The sequence below is a fragment of the Dunckerocampus dactyliophorus genome, chromosome 9, assembly GCF_027744805.1.
Source record: "Dunckerocampus dactyliophorus isolate RoL2022-P2 chromosome 9, RoL_Ddac_1.1, whole genome shotgun sequence".
In the NCBI taxonomy this organism is placed as follows: domain Eukaryota; kingdom Metazoa; phylum Chordata; class Actinopteri; order Syngnathiformes; family Syngnathidae; genus Dunckerocampus; species Dunckerocampus dactyliophorus.
In genome coordinates, this window is record NC_072827.1 from 10,711,525 (window position 1) to 10,731,737 (window position 20,213).

The window sequence follows — 20,213 nt, forward strand, 5'->3', positions numbered from 1 at the left end:
AATAAAAACAACAGCAGAAATTGAAAAATCAGTAGTAATTTTTCATGAATAAAGTCAAAATATTACAATATACGAGAAAAGGTAATAATTTAATGAGAATAACATCATATTATTATGAGGAAATATAACGCCATTTCAGTAGCAAAAAGGTTGGAATATAAAAAAACAAAAACATTGTTTAAAGTTGTGATATTATGACAAACAAACAAACAATGCTGGAATTTTTGGAAAATGAGGTTGGAGGAAATGTTATAGTATAGGAATAAAGTAAACTATTATGGGATTAAAGTCATAATATGAGAAGAAAATGTACAAGGACTATTTAAGAAGATTGAAAATGTTGGGAATTTTAAAAAAAACAGCAAAAATGAGAAAAAACAGCTGTAATTTTACAACAATGACGTCAAAATATTAAAAGAAAAAAAGTCACATTGTAATGGGAAAAAATATATAAATATAAATATAGAAGTGCATCCCCTTTTTCTTTTGACCAATGGCACATTATAAAATAATTACATATTAATAATTATATATTAATAACTATATAAAAAATAATATAATTTAACAAGAAGTTAAAAAAACAGCAAAAACTGAAAAAATGAGCAATTGTACATGAATAAAGTCAAAATTGAAAAGAAATATATTGTAATCTAATGAGAAAAAGTCTTCATTTTATGAGAATAAACACATATTATCGTGAGGAAAAATGTCAATTTTGTAGAATAGAGTTAAAATATTAAAGAAAAAAATTTAAAGTTGTAATATTATGAGAAACAAAACACAATAATGTTATGATTTTTGGAAAATTAAGTTGGGGATGAAGTCATAATATTATGGGAATAAAGTCAACACATTATGGGAATAAAGTCATCATGTTATAAGAGGAACATTTACAAAGACCATTTAAGGAGAAAGTTGAAATATGTGAAAAATGTATTTTAAAAAAAAAGGAATAATCAGCTGTAATTTTACACCAATAAAGCCAAAATATTCAGAGAAAAAAGACACAATTTTATGACATTAAAAAAGGTAATTTTGGTAGCATAATATCAATGAAAAAAATTGTTATAATATTATGAGAAACAAACAAAACACAATAATGCTAACATTTTTGGGAAACTAGGTTGGGGAAAAGGTTATAATACAGGAATAAAGTGAAAATATTATGAGAAGAACATTTACGAAGATTATTGAAGAAGAAAGTTTAAATGTTTGGAAGAAAACTAGAAAAATGGGAAAAATCAGAGGTAATTTTATGAGTAAAGTCAAAATATTAAGAAAAAAAATCAGATTTCAACAAGAAAAAAAAGTCACAATTTTACAGGAATAAACTCGTAATATTATGAAGAAAAATAATATAATTTGAGTACCACAGCATTGAATTATTAAAGACAAATATGTAATTTTTAAAAAGTTGGAATATTACAAGAAACAAAATTAAATTAAGTTAAAATTAGGTTGGGGGAAAAAGTCATTATGGGAATAAAGTCAGAGAGTCATGAGAAGGAAATTTACGAAGATTATTTTAGAAGAAAGCAAAAATGGAAAAAAGGAGCGAAGACTGACGTTCATGACAATATTCACACGCTTTTTCACCTGTACCACAAAGCTGCAATGCAGTGTTTTCTTGAAATACACAGTATCCTTCTTATCTACATGTGTTGCTTTATAAATTATCAAAGAGGTCCTCTCGAGAAAAAGTTTGTACACCCCTGTACTGTAGCATACCACAACAAATATGAACACACGGGAAAATTTGCCTCTGTCTGATCTTTTGAAATGAATTCATGACAAAAACCGAGGTTCCACTTCATCAGGTTATGAGTGACATGCATTGCCAATTGTCCTTTTAGCAACAAAGTCTGCAGCTTTAGCACTTAAACGTCATATACTTACAAAGTCACATCAGAAAGTCTGATGTCATAAAGTGGTTGGAAGTGACTCATTAATGCAGCCATACATGTTCAGTGTCTAACATTACAATGTGAGAGATGCAATAAAGTCAATCATGGAGTGCAGTGTTCAACTATTATGATTATAGAACCATGCCAGATGAGAATAATCAATTACTATAGATGAGAGTGACTATTGAGTGACAGCTTAATCAAATGCGCACGCACTCCTTTCATTGGAATACGCTCATTGCAATCACAAACGTCTGATAAGCCGCTTTAAATCATGCTAAAAAGGCAATACCGCCAACAGGCAGCAGATTTGCAAGATATGTGAAATCCAAGCGGACGTCCAAGTTGGACATTTAATGTATCACAGCCTCTGTTATCTGGGATCTGATAAGAGCTGATCTGCTCACCGGGTCAACTGAGTTATATTCTGCTGCTCTTTCTCCTGTTAGCGGTGTGTCACGTTGAGAAAGTAAGTGGAGATTTTTCCATTACCTAAAGCTCGCTCAAGATTGATACTTATCTCCTTGCTCATCAGTTGGCCTCAGAAAAAGGCTGTATATTCATAAATAATGATACACCAAATATACAGTCAAACATCCATTTGCCAATGCACCGGTTTTCATATGATTCAATTTTTGATTCGGTTCCCATACACTATTTCGGTTATCGTACAATAGTATACAGTACGTAACAAACAACTTTGATACGTTGATAGCATTGCTTGTTTATTCAGCCATCTTGGTCTCTCCGAGTACTTAGTTTCCACAATACCACAGTATCCTGTAAGGCACAATCATTTGGCAAACTCAAATGACAAACCTGAGAAAAGGGTGGATTGCACACTTAAGGGAGGGTTAGGGTTAGGTTTGGGAGTGAGGTCTTGTCCCAGCTGGAGGAGTTCAAGTATCTTGGGGCCTTGTTGCTCTCAATGTACCGGTCAATCTACGTTACTTCACTCACCTATGGTCATGAGTAGAGATGGGTACACTTTTGAACCAATTCCCAGGTACCGGACATCGGTACCCATACTCAACGGTAGCAATTTTTGGTACTTTTGTGAGTGTTCATGTGGTTTTTTCATGTTAATGTACTATTTTTATCTTTTTTTTCAATTTATATGGCTGTTTGATTCGTTTCTACACAGTTGGATGCGTCCAGGCGTCATGTCATGTATTGTCTTCTTCAAGACCCTTCTGACATTATTACGTAAACTGTGAGGTTTAATTGTTGGGGAGTCACGAGACACTCAGTTCATGAGATGAGATTGGGTCTACGAGTATGAGACGAGACCAGTTTTTTTTTTTTACATTACTTTTAAGAAATGTACAAAAATAACACAAAATATAAAATAATAATAACAAATACAAAAAATATGACAATATATTGCAATCTACTACCTTACCTTGCTCCTAAGGAGGCTACACTCTTCTGCACTCTGTGTGTATGCTACCGGCCACGCCTCCACCCACAGAGGCAAAGACTATATGACTGACAAAAGGGCTCACTCCATTCATTAATTAATTAATTTATCCTCCCAGTTTTATCCGCAAGACCGAGAACGAGAAATCTTGTCACGTTTTAATCTCGCAAGATCTTGTGACACAAAATCTTGTGACACCCCTTTTTAATTGTATCCGTATACATGAAAAACATGACTTATTTCAGCTTCTGTACCCATCCGTAGTCATGAGCTTTGGTGGGGGGCAAAGAAAGTTGCACCACTGTGACAAGAAAGGCACTATTTTGTTCAAAAAAGAAAGTCTTGAAAGTGATGTTCATCTATCCATTTAAATGTAATTTGCATTGTCTTCTGCATTTAAAATAATTATTCGCAATAAAATGTATTTTTGGTTAATATTTTTGGGTGTCTGGAGCACACAAATTGGACATACATTCTTTCTTAGGGGAAAAAAATGATTTGTTTTTATGCGATTTGATTTTGGACTGACCCTTTAGAACGGATTAATCACGCGTTGTAAATGAAGTTTGCAGGGTGCACACACTTCTAAAGTTGCACTAAAATAATACCTTTGGTATCTCAGCATTCTGAATATTTTAGTGCAGATAACCACACCTCTGCCAGCAAGTGTGTTAGCTTTTTTTTTGTAGTTATGAAGCAGCCCATCATATTTATTGCTCTGCATGGTTGCGGTACTATCAACGTGCTTTTGCTTTGAGCTTGAACAATAGAAAAGTAATCTTGTACCTGTCCATCCAGCCAATACAGTCTTGAAGTCTTGGTCCAGTGCACCTGCATAAACACATAAAAGGGGGAAAGTTAAAAGATGTATAAAGATATCCAAAAATGGTGAGTGTCTGCAGAGTGCATAACAAAAATTAACCGAGGGTATCAGAAAGGACTACAAATGTGCACGCACAGAGTGAAGGCTGTCCGTTCTTCCATGTAATGTAAATAATTCATATTTCCGACTTAAGGACATGTTGATTAGCTTGGTTTTATTTATCAACGATGCTTCTGTACAGGGTAAATATTAAACTAGACTTTTTTCAGACTTTATTTTATTTATCTATTTATTTTTGCATTTTATAAATATTTAATGTGAGATTCTATATTTTTATTAAGACAATGGTGTATCTCAGTGGTGTCCACCGAGGGCCATGTACTGAAAAATGAAAGGATGCAAGGGCCACTTTGATATTTTGTAAAGCAACACGTGGATATGCTAAGAACTTACAGTATACTGTATGTGTTTCAAGAAAAAACTGCATCTCAGCTTTGTGGTATAGGTGAAAAAGCCCATTATTAGTATAAACTACATTTTCCAAATATTTCAGCTTTCTTCTAAAATAATATATGTAAATTGTCTTCATGTAATATTTTGACTTTTTTTTCAAAATATTTGATTTTATTCCCATAATCTTATACCATTTTCACCAGCCTAATTTTCCAAAAATGACAACCTCATTTTCTTTTGTTTATTTCTCATATTACAACAAAAAAAGGTCTTTTGTATTTCAACTCTATACTACTAAAATGAAAGCTATCAAAAATATGTTATGTTACTTTTTCTCATAATACTACGATTTTACTTTTTTTCAACAGATTTAAACATTTTCTTTTAATATATTGACTTCATTCTTGTAAAATCACTTGTAAAATTTTGCTGTTCTTCTTTTTTTTAATTATTTTATTTTCTTTTTTTAATTTAAAGATTTTTAGAATGTGCCACGGGCCAATAGTAAACATAATGGCCGCTTGGCTACACTTTGGACACCCCTGGTGTATCAAAACAGTCAAATTTAGCCACTAGTGTTTAGTGATTGCGACATGTTTTAAATATCACCAAATTTTGCTGTACAGTAGCTCCATATTACAATGGGGCTTTTTCCTAATAAATACAGAACATTGTTTAATTCCTGCTTTGTCACTTTGATTGTGTTTGAACCCTCTAATTCCCTCAGCTTGTCATCTTGAGTGGAGGATCTGCTTATGAAGCTGTACCTGTGACAAAGTGTCAGCCTGGTGTTTTCCATTTACGACTACATTGTTATGCTCCAGTGGGCCGGGGGCTGTCACTCAGCAAAGGAGAAATAACACACTGGGATGACACATGCTCCCCGTGGAGTAAAATACAAAATTTGGTCTCACCAGCCAGTGTTGAATATTGCATGGAGAGGAGCCTGGCTAGTGAGTGTGACTCTGCTCACTTTCATTCTTTCGCTCTTCTGTTAAATTTATTGCTCTGGTCTTGAAAGATGGCAGGATATTATTTTATGTATGAGTGATACAACAATGCAACAATAACACAAATAGTTCAATATTATTCACTGCGGTATTAATTCAACTCTCAGTAGCTGAGATGTTGTGACGTCCACTGATTGTCCAGACCTTGAGTGTGGATATAGTTTATATGAAAAGTAAAGGCATTTAGTAAATATGAAAAGGAATTTACACAGTGAACATCGTTATCGAGACGTGTTACGACTCACCCTTGTGTGCAGTTGGCATGGCAAGGATGACACTCATTGTTGCTTTCTGCATACTTGAAGATAAAACTGTTGGCTCCTTGCAGGCCGTCAGGGCACTTTTCCACACAGTTAGGGCCATCCTTAAAATGAAGGCATTTCACACAATGCTCTGGGCCCTGCAAAAACAAACACTGCGTCATCAGAAACTATCATTTACACTGGAAATGTTGGCTTGCGGCACATCTTTAAAACCTCACTGACACATTAAAAGCTATTTTTATACTACTTAAATTGGACCTGAAATTAGTTGGATGCATGTTTTGGAGTAAGACAAATAGATGCGAGAGAAATTATTCAATAAATTATTTTTAGTGAAAATTAACAGGGGTTAAGTTAAAAGGCAGCAGCTGTACCATTACACCAATGGGTACTGACATGTCCGTGGGTGAATTCTGGTGTCAGAGTACTCATCTCTTCGGCAGTAATGCACATCCTTTACATTTTTGCAGAGAATGGGGCACCTTGAACTAAATGTGGCCCCCCATGGATCATGAGGCCCTATGCACTGCACCTCTTCCTCGTCTGATTCTCTTATAAAACAATGCACATAGCAGTCACTGGTTTCATTAATTGCAAAATAGATGGAAGAACGTGTATTAAGAGTGTTTTATAAATTACACAGCATCGAGCAGGGGTTTTCAAATTGTGGAACGGTGAGTCTCCCTTTAGAACGGCACTTCTCAACTGGTTTAGCCCACTACCACCCCTCAATGACAAGTAGTGACCCAAATTGCGGAAAATTTTCAACTCAAACTTCTCAAATATCTATTTAAAGAGCTGACACTGATGAGATGCTGTCCCTTTAAGGGGCGCTCTTGTCCATCAGATATCTGCAGCTGTGTGTCAGACTGATGGCACATTATGGTCCTTATGGCGCACTCTTCTACAGCAGATATCTGCAGCTGTGTGTCGGATTGACGGCATATTAAGTCCACACCCAATTTTCTCCCCCACCTGCTCAAGTGTGACAAAGTCGCCCACAAGCATGGCACTCATCTCATGGCCGCTTAGCCATGAGCGAGTCACTGGCACCATGTAATATTTATCAATACTAATACAACAACCAGAAAAACAATAACCCAACACCGAGGATAATGGCTTTTTTTTATTTTTATTGAAAAAGACTGCAATTTTTAGACATGCTGTTTATGTTTATATCCTTTCACATCGCTTTCTCTTTAATAGGAAAAGGAACTCAAAATATTTTTAGTGTGCAGTCGAACCTCTATTTCAAGCTTTTTTGTAGTTTTCGTATGATTCAGTGACGGAAATTTCGCCAGGGTTCTCGTACACCGTCTCGGTTCTCGTACAATACTGCCAGCGTTGTATTTTACCTCAGGATGGGAATTTATGCGATTTTTACGATTCTGCTTAACATTTTTGATTTTGCTTAATATTTTGGTTTATGGATGATTCGGTTCTCGGTTCTCTAAAGTAATGAGATTTAGGATAGTGACTGAAAGGACAAGATTGCGGGTACCAGCGGCCAAAACGAGTTTCCTCTATAGGGTACTTAGGTGTTCCGGGCACGTCCGACTGGTAGTAGGCCTTGAGAAAGACCCAGGACACGTTGGAGAGACTATGTCTCTCAAGTAGCCTGGGATAAGCCCTCGATAAGCGGAAGAAGATGGCTGGGTGGTTGGATGGATGGATAGATGGATGGATGAAGTTCTTTATTGATTCTCTTGTGGATTCTCATTAGCAAAAACGGAGAACAAACAGGTCGATTGGCAACATTGCTAATGTTTTCATACGTTTCAGATTTCGTCTGAAAAATAAATCTTTTTTTTCAGGGATAATTATAAAAACTGATGACCTTGAACTACTGTACATCATTTACAGCGCTTGTCTTGAGCATGTTCGGAGTGTTGAATATGAACCAATCTGAAGCTTCAAAGCAACAGAGACAGACATAGAGAACACATAGGGCAGAAGGTGAAAACAGCAGATAAAGGACATATGAATGCAGCGGAGCGTTAGAGAATGCAAAAGATGAAGAAGTGTGTGTTGGGGAAGAGGTGGGGGGAGAAAGCAAATGAGACGCATAAAGCAGTGTGAGAGGAGCAGGCTCATAATAACCATTGCTCACAGCACTCACAATGACCATAACAATCCGCCTGGAAGAGGATTTATGGTACTAATATATACCAGGGAGGAGGTACGGATGGAGAGAAGTGCTCTTTTCCAGACAATCAACAGGCCTGAAGAACATCTCATAGCCAAACGACACACACACACACACACACACACACACACACACACACACACAATATAAAAGCAGAGTGCAGAAATGTACAGTCATCAACAAGCAATTGGAATGGCAAACAAACACAACACATTAGAAAAGACTCCCTTGGTCATGATCGCACATCAGTGACAATGATTCTAACTTCAAGTGATTTAAAACATGTTTCGACAGACTATTTCTGAATTACAACTTTTTTCTGTTACTTTTACCACTTCTGATATAAAAAAAATACTATTTTTTTATATTTAGTATTTTTATTTTAATAATTCTGTTGGATATAGTCAGTTTTAGTCTTGCAGGAAATAACAGCCAGTCCACATATCCCCAGCCTTGCTCCACACAGGGCATTAAGCCAATCAAATCTCTTTGTGTAAACTCTAATGTAATTGCTATGGGCTGTGCAACCATAACACGATTGCTGTAATCCATTTGTCCGCGTTTGCCGCACATGTGGTTGCGACAGAAGGGTGCAACAGGTTAACATGAGACATTCCCATCATACACTAGTGTGACAAAACACATGGTGGTGTTGTGCATATGTAAAGACATTCATGCACACATCTCTGAGGCCACAATGAATACTTTGTTACACAAGAAAAAAGAAAATCAAAGTAGAAGGAACACAATTAATTTGAAACAACATCATAATAGAGCAAGTATTTATTAGATTATATTTTGCTTAATGACGCCATGTTGCAGTGCAACAAGGTGTTGCTGGTATGTTGCCAACCAGCCAGTAAAGTAGATTTAGGCCAATGCTAATTAATCACACTCCTAACTGGTTCAGTTTTGACAGATTCCACTTAGACATACACAGGCTGAAAAACTATTGCATAGGCTTGTGCCAGACAGTCATGAAATGTGATACAGCGGTACCTCCGATTACTTTAATCCCTCATTGATTGCAGTTAATTGGTTCCAGACTCCATCATGATAACTGAATTTCCTTATTCATCAATCGAATATTTTCATAGAGCATAGAAAACCTGCTTATGACCTTCTAAATATGGGTTTCAACATGTTAGAATACCCCAACAGTCACCTTTACGCTCCTATTACCCAATATAGTAGACATAATAACTGAAAATAAGACATATAAGACATAATACTGACTCACATACTGTATGTTAGCATTGGGAGAGTCACCTTATCACTGAGTAGTTCATGCAGTAACTATTGTCTCATCAATGTAACATTACGGACACCTAGTGACCAGTGTCGAGTACAGTAATCCCTCCCCACTTTGTGCTTCAAATTTTACAGCTTCACTCAATCACGGTTTTTCAAAAGTATATTAATAAATCATACTGTTTTGTGGTTGAATACTGCCTCTTATTAGTAAAATAATATGCATATTTAAGAAATAGTATGCATTTTGTGTCTAAATTAAGCATTGTCAAGCATAAAAATAGCTAAACGAAGGAAAATACAAATATAAGGCATTCATAAGACGCATTCAAAGACGTTATGTAGTATTCTATTGTGGTCACTAGGTGTCAGTAATGTTACTGTAATGTTCAGTGAGACACAAAAGCACCAGATTGCTGGAGCAACAGGTTTTTGTTGCAGGTTTGAATGATCTCACAGCAGGCACAATAACCCCTAACACGGGCTACTGTTGCGGCTGTAACCTACGGCAAGCTAACACTCAAATCTGAACCCTCTGCCTCACTTCCTGTCAGTGTCTTAGTGTTATATATGTCTTATTTGTTTTATTTTCTCTTATTATGTCTACTATATTGGGTAATACGAGTGAAAAGGTGACTATAGGGGCGTTATTTAATGTCTAAAGGGCTCTAATAATGTTGAAAACCATATTTAGAAGGCAGTAAACAGGTTTTCTATGCTCTAACTAGGGAAATATGCCATTTATAAATAAGGAATCCTACTTTGCGGATAGTCACTTAAATTCACTTATCACAGAACCGATTACCCTTGATAAACGAGGAATTACTGTACCACATATCATCGCAACATGTCTTTAAATGCGTCTTCTGAATGCCTTATATTTGCATTTTAGTTCACAACACAGACAACACAGTATAACAGCTGTCAATTAAAAACAAAGAAAAATAAAACAACTGTGACAAAATTCAGGACTCTAAGAATGGGCCACTCTTTGTTCTGCTCTGCAGTTACATCTGTCAATCAATGAGCAAACGTTTAAAGGGCCTCACTGCAGAGTGGGTGGAGGAGAGAACGATGGAAACTAAGGTCAATGGTTTTTCTTTCATCTTTCTCGCTCTCTCATTCTCTAAATGCAAACATGTAACAAAGGTCCCTACTCAAACCATAAAAGCATATGATTGCAAAAATGGCAAACAGTATGACTAATGGCAGAAGCAGTTTTGGGCAAATTACTATAATACGTAAAAATAAAAGTGGACGTTTGATGCAATTAGAGTTACTCAAAAAGGACATTTTGCTGTGGTACATAACATACACTGTATGCTCTTGCATTTAAATCAGTGACCTTGAAGTAGTGGCTGTACTTCCATCCTGAAAATGACACATTTAACTCCACAGCCTTTGTTGCGTGTTCTTCTGTGGCTTAGAGCAAAGCATAGGTCAGAACCGGTCAAAATGGCTCCTACGGCCGGTCTACGTGTAAAAAACGCATAGAGGGGGCGCCTGTGACGTGCTGATTTTCAAGCCGTAGATTGACCGCAGACCAGCCGCAGAGGTTCTTTGTCAGGTCAAACCTCTACGGGCGCTTATGTTTTTTTCAGATTGCAAGACAAACTTTGGAACTTTGTATGTCTTTGTGCACCATCCGGCCAACGTGGGTATTTTGTTTGGGCAAAATGTACATTTTTCCGTACGTTGCAACTGTAGACTCCATATGTGTGTCATGCACCACATGTGCACCCCGCATATGTAATTAGTGCAACCAATGCACATGCAGATACAGTCAAACCTGTCTTAGCGGCCACCTTTATAGAAGGACCACCTGCCTATAGCAGCCACTGAAAAATCCCCCCCAGCAAATTTACATGTTATAGACCCTGTGTATAGCAGTCACCTGTCCAACGCAGCCAGCAGCCACCCATTTTGTCTCCCTTGGTCAATATCTGACTGCATATAGCAGCCAAATTACCAACTCAAGTAGAAGCTTCATGCACGAAAAAGTTTCATTTTTCAATCAATGAAGGCGTCGTGTGTAGACTTTAATTACTGAGTCCTAGCTCAGTCACAATCATTTACAAGATCCACACAAACTGTCAGTTGTTCCACATAAAAAGCCGTCTTCTTTTGAGCTTGCTATTTCCTGGTCAAACATGTAACTTTAAGAGCATTTGCACCAAAACATTACCGCAAAGTAGGCTGGGAACAGGACGTGCTCCCAGGAAGGCTACAATAAAAAAAAACAAAAAAAAAAACATATGCTAGCATGCATGCGGCAGCGGGAGCAAAACTGAGTTGGGTTGTACTTAACTGAAGTATTTTATCAGTTATCAGTTATTATTAAGCCTCTAGCTTCCTTTTAGTATGTAAAAACCTTGGCTATGATTGCACTACATTGTCATGTAGACCTACAAAGTACACTTGGAAGAACAAGAGGTGAATTAATGTATTGCAACTGATGTGAAACTGATGAGGGGTAGGATTAAATAAGCTTTGCTTCTTCCTACTCCTTTTTGGACATGCAAAATTGTGAATTGTACTATGTGATGTGCTACTGTTTGACTCATGCATGTTTAGGATTAAAACCATGAACCATGATAATAACAAGCCTAGTAGTGCTGTACAACTTTTATCAGCAGTCTGCAGTGCCCTCTACTGGTCAACATTATTATTATTATTATTTTCCCTTTTTTTTTGCTTTTTTTTCCTCTCCTGGTCAACATTCAAACTGGACGCCAACCTGTCTATAGAGGCCACCTGTCTATAGCAGCCACTTTTGCAGACTCCCTCGAGTGGCCGCTATAGACAAGTTTGACTGTATTTCTTACGTGCTCCGTGTGTGGCAAGAGTGCATCAATTGCACAAAAACTCTGGTACATAAAGCTGCAGGGGTGCCTACAAATTTGCTTTATGTGGTTTATTGTATCTGTATTTGTTTTCATCAGTGTATATTTGTTTTTTCCTCTGTTTGCTATGTCTCTATTGCAATATATATATATAAATATATATTTAGAGTATATTTGATTCCTGTTGCAATGCATATTGTTATTTACGTGACCGGTTATGATGTATACGCCTGTGGTGCATCTGCACATGTGCTGAGTGAGGTCACAGTTGTGTCAATAAAGACGTTCTTCTCTTTTAATAAGCGTCATTAAGAAAAAGAACACCCAATAGATTACACATATTAAGTATGGTTATTGACCATTTATGTTCATACTTTGAAAAAAATCATCATAAATATCATGGCATGGGACGCTGCAGAAGCTCTGTCGTAAAAAAATTGCAAGTGGAAGAAGTGACATAGATCTCGCACAGAACCAGAACCAATCATGTCTCCGGTATGGATATTCCTTGTTGGTACGCGCAACGTACAGCTCACGCGTAGTTCTTGCAACCTTCATACGCAACATGGAACACAAGGTCGGGACGTGCAAGTTTGACTGACGTTTCGTACAACTTACGGGCGTTGGCTGTAGCCTCAGATTTTGTGCGTGGTATACACGTTCGACTTACAGGTTGTACGTTGGGTGCGTGGTGATCTTACTCCTTCATGGTCACCACAACTAAGCTATCCACGAGCAAAAAGAAAAAACAAAAAACACAGCGATTTGGGGAATGCTGCAAATCACACGGCCAAAAAAATTGTACATCCGGTTGTGACCTAGACTTAAGAACAGCTCGTCTACGAATCAGTTCTTATCCTTCACTTTAAGAAGTCGTTCAAACGAGTGGACTCGTTTGTGAATGTCACATCTCTAGATATCCGATATCATGTTGGTAACAGTAATGGTGTTGTAACATTTGAAATAGCAATTATTTAGATTACCCTGGAAAAGAGTAACAGTGTTGGGTCAAAAGCATACGAAGCATATAACTCTGTAAACAGACACTGGCTATCGCTCACTCATTCATCCGCCTTTTGTTGACTTCAGATGAACTATCACTTTTAGCTTTGAGACAGCGCATGAGACAAAATCAATGGCAAAGCTGAGAGGCGCCATTTGACTGTTAATAGAGTGATTAATCATATTCGGAGACGACGCACAGGGAGTGTCTACCATTCCAATTAATTTGGTTTCAGGCAACTGAAGTAGTGTACAATGTTTTTTTTTAATTATCATTTTTCTTTTGATTGTACTGGCAGCAGTATGGCCAGTGCAGCCTTGCCCAAAGGCTCTAGGGTAGTGGTTTTTAACGTGTGGGAGGCGTAGGAGCTTTAGAAAAACAAATAAAAACTTTTCCAAACCTGCTAAGCTACATTCAGTTATGTTTAAAGGCCAAATAAATTCAGCTTCAAACAAAGCCTTTCCTTGGTCATTTGGTATTATTTCTCTTTATGGGTACAATTCCCTTTTGACAAGAACTAAATGATCAGGTAGCCCCATCTTCTGTGTCTATATTCAGAGGATTTATGAGCTTAATATAACATTCCACTTTTCCTGAAAATTGCTGACAAGCAGCGTACTCACCGGACCGCGGCAGGTCAAAGAGTCGTCGTCAGCTCGTTCACATTGGGCATCACACTCCACACACACCGACCCGTTGGCGTATTCTCGAACCTCCCTGAGAGACATGTCGATTAGACAGGAAGTGGGCTATTATATACAACAATTATAACAATCAAAGTTATGTTTCTCATACTATTTACCACACAAGACACGCATTTGCTTCGTTGTAGTTGAAAACTAGTGCAGAAATAGAAACCAAAAATGTCAGGATTGATTCTAAAGTTGTACAATTTGTAGAATTGAGTGATGGTGATGAACTTTCTTAAAATGTATATAAAGTGCTACGACAGACATTGTCCACTGAGAGAAGTATCTAATAAGCAAAAGAAGAGGAATCAACCGTGGATGACAAAAGGATTGAACAATGCCTGTAAAACGAAAAAACACATTATATAGGAGATTTATTATTTTAAAAAGTAAAGAAGCAGAAAAAAAATGTATTAAATATATGAAAATAAGTTAAACATTTTGAGAATGTGTAGGAAAGAATCAATCCATTTTTTATGCCGCTTATCCTCATTAGGGTCACGGGTATGTTGGAGCCTATCCTAGCTGCCTTCGGGTGAGAGGCGGGGTACACCCTGGACTGGTTGCCAGCCAATCGCAGGGCACCATAGGAAAGAAAATTACAGTCAATTACTAAACAAGAACAAAAACAACATTAGAGCAACATGGGGCATCCTAAACAGTTCTATTAGGAATGGTATTACGAAAGCAGACAGCCCTCAAATTTCACAGGTGAAAATGACAAAAATTATAATATGAATGAGGTAGTTGAAAAGTTCAATAACTACTTTGTAAATATTGGACCGGAACTGGAAGAAAAGATCCCAAATTTCCCACCAGTAGAGGAAAGGAATGAAATTATAGACAGGAATCACAATTCCAGGCTCCTCACTAATGTAACAAAAAAGGAAATCATCCATATTGTTCATAAATGTAAACCAAAAACATCAACCGACTTCAACGGAATAGGAATGAAAAGGATAAAAAAGAGTTATAAATGAGATTGTAGAACCGCTGATGTACATGAGTAAATTCCGCCCAAAAATTTAAGTTTCAATTTTTAAAAATGGAGATATATAACAATTCACAAACTAACTAAAAGTTTCCTTATAACCACATTTTCCCAAATTACTGCAAAGCTATTCAACAACAGGTTAAAGAAATGTATTAATAAGAATGAATCACTTGCGGACAGCCAATACGGATACAGAGCCAACATTTCAACTTCCGTGGCGCTAATTGAAATTACAGAGGAAATTACCAACGCTATAGACCACAGAAAGCGTGCAGCTGCAGTATTTATGGATTTAACAAAAGCCTTCGACACAATTAATCACAATATCCTAATAACAAAACTAGAAAGTATGGAATCAGAGCGTTAGTCTTGAACTGGGTTAAAAACTACTTAGCAAACAGGAGGCAATATGTGAAGCTAGGAGAATATACTGTACATCTGCGAGCTTAAATATATCATGCGGCATACCCCAGGGGTCAATACTGGGACCAAAACCTCATCCATCCATCCATGCTTCTATGCCGCTTATTCTCTCCTTAAATAAGCTTTGCTTCTTTCCTACTCCTTTTTGGACATGCAAAACTGTGAATTGTGCTATGTGATGTGCTCCAGTGTAACTGGTGTACTTCTGCTCCGTATCACTTTGATATTGCTGAAATGTAAAGTACAGCACAGTTTTTATGCCAATATCAGCCGATAATACCTCTCTTCACTTCCAAGTTCGATCTGCTTACGAATGTTACCATTTATTTTGTTATTGCAGTTAATTCCTATGGGGGGGAAAATGGTTTAAAATGAAGGATTGGGGTCAACTTTTTCCACGGAAATTAAGATCATGAACACGCTTTCTTATCATCCCTGCACTTAATAATGTGCAGCACACACGGCAGCGAGTTAAACAATACGCTTGTGCTAATATCATTAGTGAGTGGGTGACTGCAGTTGAAAGGCGCAGTGTCGGCAGAGGGCACAACCCTTTCAAAATTCAATTAGGAGCTCCCCTTGTAATAACAGCGCAGACAAGTCATTAAATGTGTCCACAGTGCCACAGAGCTGGAGCTTTGCCTTTTTTTTAATCCAAGCACACAACATGGAGAATGACTTATGGGTACCTCACTTTTTTTTTTTTTTTTGCCAGGGAAGGAAAAACAATGTTCTACCTCTTCAATGGATGAAATGTCCCAGCGGGATGTAAATCAAATTAGTATTTATAATGCTTTGTAAAGCTTTGTAGGGGCCAGAGGAGGATGGCCTTTGTGCGTGCGTTAGCTGGGTGAAATTATAAAACTGCAGTCGACCGAGTTGCTGTGGACTTAAAGGTCGTTGTGTGAATTATTGTTGTTTTTCTTTACATTTGGGTCTTTTTTGTTACACAAACACTGCAGGATATATGAGTTATATTCGAAGTCAAGCACGTTGTGTTACAACCTAGCTGTCTTTTTGTAGACAAACCTGCGTGGTGTCATGTGAAGCTCTGTTGCAATGGTTATAACAAAAATAGGATGAGGATAGAACACTGACAGGCAACGTACGAATGTGGTATTAGAACGCCAACAACACGAGTTTAGGTCGGTTTCATAAAAATGTTTGGAACTAAAAGTAAAGTACACAAAAATCAAAAAGAAATATACAAAATCATTAGAAAAGATGATTGAAAACTGGGATGAAAGATTTTTGGCGATTTTAAATTTTTTTTATTGATTTCTATTTTGTTTATTTTTTAGTCAAAAGAAACAAAACAAAACCATTGCGGGTAAATCCAGCCCCAACCGTGATAAGTCGATTTCCACAAAGTAGGATTCCTTATTTATGCATGGAATATTTTCATAGTTAGAGGATAAAAAAAACTATTTACGACCTTCTGAATATGCTTTCTAATGCCCTCTACACAAACTATCACCCCTATAGTCACCTTTACACTCGTATTACCCATTCTAGTAGACATAATATGACATTTAAATAAGACATTTAAGACACAAATAAGACTCATGCTCATGTGTGTTGCTGTAAATGTGTTCCGGAGGCGTAGACAGGAAGTGACGTTGTGGTTTCAGAATTTAGTTTTAGCTTGGCGTGGGTTACGGCTAGCCTGTGTTAGGAATGATTATATCTGTTAGCTCATTCAAACCTACAATAACAGCCTGTTGTTCCGGCAATCAAGTCTGGTGCTTTTGTGTCTCACTGAACATTACAGTAACATTGCTGACACCTCGTAATCAGTGTAGAATACCACATATCATCACAATGTCTTTGAATGCATCTTCTGAATACCTGATATTTGTATTTTTGTTCAGTATGCTTGAAAATGCTTAATTTAGGCAAATATATCCATAAAATTCACTTGGATATAGCAATAATAGAGCATGGTTTATTAATTCATATATTTTTCACAAAATGTGATAGAGTAAAGCCGCGAAATTTGAAGTGCGAAGTATACTGTATACTTTTCGTTTCACTACAAAACATTATCAGTGAAGCATAAGGACATAAATGTAAACATTTTTTTCTCAACAGTGGTACAGGTATACTGTACATTTTACCTGTATTAGCATATATTTATACATCATTACTGACTTGTGGTGAATGAGATGTTTTTTCAGCTGAAAAACTGGCCTATTTTCAAAGAAACTAATTAAATCTATGTCCTCTGAATGTAACTTTATATTGCTATATCTGTACTACTATCTGTAACTAAAGACTACAATTGGAATTAAATAAAAGGAGGTCAACAGCAAACAAAATTAACAGAATAAATGCACTTACAGTATGTATATGAGTTGTATACATATAGTATTTAATAGTGTGTGTCCAAAATGCTGTACACCCTAAAGACAACTTATGCAAGGCACAGTGTGGGAGCAAGGGGGGGTGGGGAGAGTAAGGGGGTTGCTTGTGATGTGGAGGTGCAGGCAGTACAGACGAATAGGTGGACAGGTAGGCACGGCGTGGCCCCGTGCGCAAGCAGTGACTGTGACACGCAGTGACACGCCTAGCCCCCCCGCCCTAGCAGCAACACCTCCGGTCGTCTTCCTCCTCGTGAGCGCATCTGCCGATAAGCTGGCACTCGGACTTTAACAAACGGTTTCATTTCGCAGAGCTCACCAGAGGCACATGCTTTTCTGGCTATGAGAGGTGGGGAATACTGTATCAAGCTAAACTAGCTTTCAAAGTCAAGAAAGCCCTCATGACACTCTAAAGTGACTTAATTTTACACTTTAATTGTTCCTTTCAACCCAAGTTATTAACTATTAATCACTAATCCGGAGTGGCCTCAAATGTTGTTGAACCTGAAAGCTATGACAAGGAGTTTTAAATTTCAACTTTGCCGAGGAGGAAATTATTCAAAAACCCAAGCACTGCCGGATAGTTGGATAAAATCTGCTTATATTTTATGAGATTTAATCACGTGTATTGTTTTTAATAAATTAGAAACTTTATTATATCTTTTCAGGGCATAACACTCACTAAACAACACTTTCATACAATGTGAAGTAGTCCGTTCAGCGCTTGGATAACAGTACATTTGCTGCCCTCTCAAAATAACTCAACACAAAACCGTTAATGTTTAAACCGCCGGCAACAAAAGTGAGTACACTCTTATGTTAAACTGTACTAATTGGGTCCAATTAGCCATGTTTTCCTCCACGGTGTCGTGTGACACACGTGTTACAAGGTCTTAGGTGTAAATAGGGAGCAGGTGTGTTAGAATTTGGTATAATCACTCTTACACTTTCTCAAACTGGTGACTGGAAGTTCAACATGGCACTTCATGGCAAAGAACTGTGAAAAAAAATCATTTCTGCTCTACATAAAAATGTTCTAGGCTATTAAAAGATTGGCATACAGTGTTTTAACGGGACCAAGGATGTTGTGATGGAGGAGGGAAAGCCGGTCCCCAGAGGGCTACCTTTGAAGCTTGAGTGAACTCCAGGCCCAAGAGAGTTAAGGCGGTGTTGGAAAAATAATGGTAGCCACACTAAATATTGACACTTTGGTCATAATTTGGTCATTTCTTTTCGGGGCGTACTCACTTTTGTTGCCAGCAGTTTACACATTAATGGTTATGTGTTGGGTTATTTTGAGGGCACAGCAAATAATTGCTTATATTAATGGTAACATTTAATTGTTATACAGTTGGAAATCCAATCCAAGCCAATTATCCTTCAATTTTTCTGTTTGTGACATATTCATGAATCACTTACCCTTCATACAGGTTGCAGTTTTCCACACAAGTTTGTCCCCTTCTGAAGTCCCTGCAAGACAGACACTGGTCTGGGCCAGGACCCCAACACCCGGCATTGGAACACAGAGGGTCGCACACCATATGCTCCTTGGCTGCACAAGACACACACAAGACCAGCAGTCAACTACCAATCAGTCAACGCTAAACTATCACAATGGCAGAAATAACAAGCATGGATACATACTGTACGTATAGATACAAAGAATATTCAAGAGATTCAAGATTCAAGAGAGTTTTATTGTCATGTGCATAGTAAAACAGCAGTTATACCATGCAATGAAAATCTTATCCTGTTCATTCTCCCAAGAAAAGAAAGAAAACACAAGAAAGAATAAGAACATAAGAAACATAAACACATAAACATATATACCAATAAATTAAGCAACAACAACAGAAGAGACATTAATACAAGTAAATAATGCAAATAAATAAATAAATAAATAAAGTGCTATGAGTGTGTGCGTGTGTTGCGTGCGGCGTGTGCGAGTGCTTCGTTGAGGAGCCTGATGGCCTGTGGGTAAAAGCTGTTTGCCAGCCTTGTGGTCCTGGACTTCAAACTCCTGTAGCGTCTGCCTGACGGTAGGAGTGTGAATAATGAGTGTTGTGGATGTGTGCTGTCCTTGATGAGGTTGTGTGTTCTGCGTAGGACTCTAGATTTATAAATGTCTTGCAGTGAGGGGAGGGCTGCCCCAACAATGTTCTGTGAGGTCTTGATCACCCGCTGGAGTGCCTTCCTATCACGTGTTGTACAGTTACCGTACCAAACAGTGATGGAGGCGGTATTCCAGGTCATTTTAAGATGACATTAAATCTAATTGTGAAAGTCTATAGCAGGAGTGTGGGGGGTGTTGGGCATTTGCGGCTTGCAGCTATTTTTTATTGGCACATTCAAAAAATACAATTTAACACTGAGAACACTGAAAAAAAAAAAAACAGCAACAATTTTAAAATCAGCAGTAATTTTACAAGAATAAAGTCAAAGTATTAAGAGAAAAAAGTTGTAATCTAAAAAAAAAGGTTGTAATTTAAATGTAAAGAAAAAAATATGTTCTTTTTTTGAAGTCATGATATTACGAGAAACAAAACAACAATGAATAAAGTTGTAATTTTTGGAAAATTAAGTTAAGTACAAAAAACTGTAATTTTATAAGAATAAAATCAAAATATTAAA

At 37.2% G+C, this 20,213-nt stretch overlaps 1 protein-coding gene across 2 annotated transcripts in view; it reads right to left on the reverse strand.

The window, feature by feature from the left end:
- The window catches only part of LOC129187512 (receptor tyrosine-protein kinase erbB-4-like), a 357,011-nt gene that overhangs the window by 51,424 nt on the left and 285,374 nt on the right, over positions 1-20,213 (reverse strand). For both annotated transcript variants that reach the window (XM_054786945.1, XM_054786944.1), the window contains exons 13-16: positions 19,002-19,134; positions 13,740-13,833; positions 5,856-6,010; positions 4,111-4,155 (exon numbers count right to left, since the gene is read on the reverse strand). In XM_054786945.1, the coding sequence (XP_054642920.1) occupies positions 4,111-4,155; positions 5,856-6,010; positions 13,740-13,833; positions 19,002-19,134 (427 nt within the window). The remainder of the gene's footprint in view (positions 1-4,110; positions 4,156-5,855; positions 6,011-13,739; positions 13,834-19,001; positions 19,135-20,213) is intronic.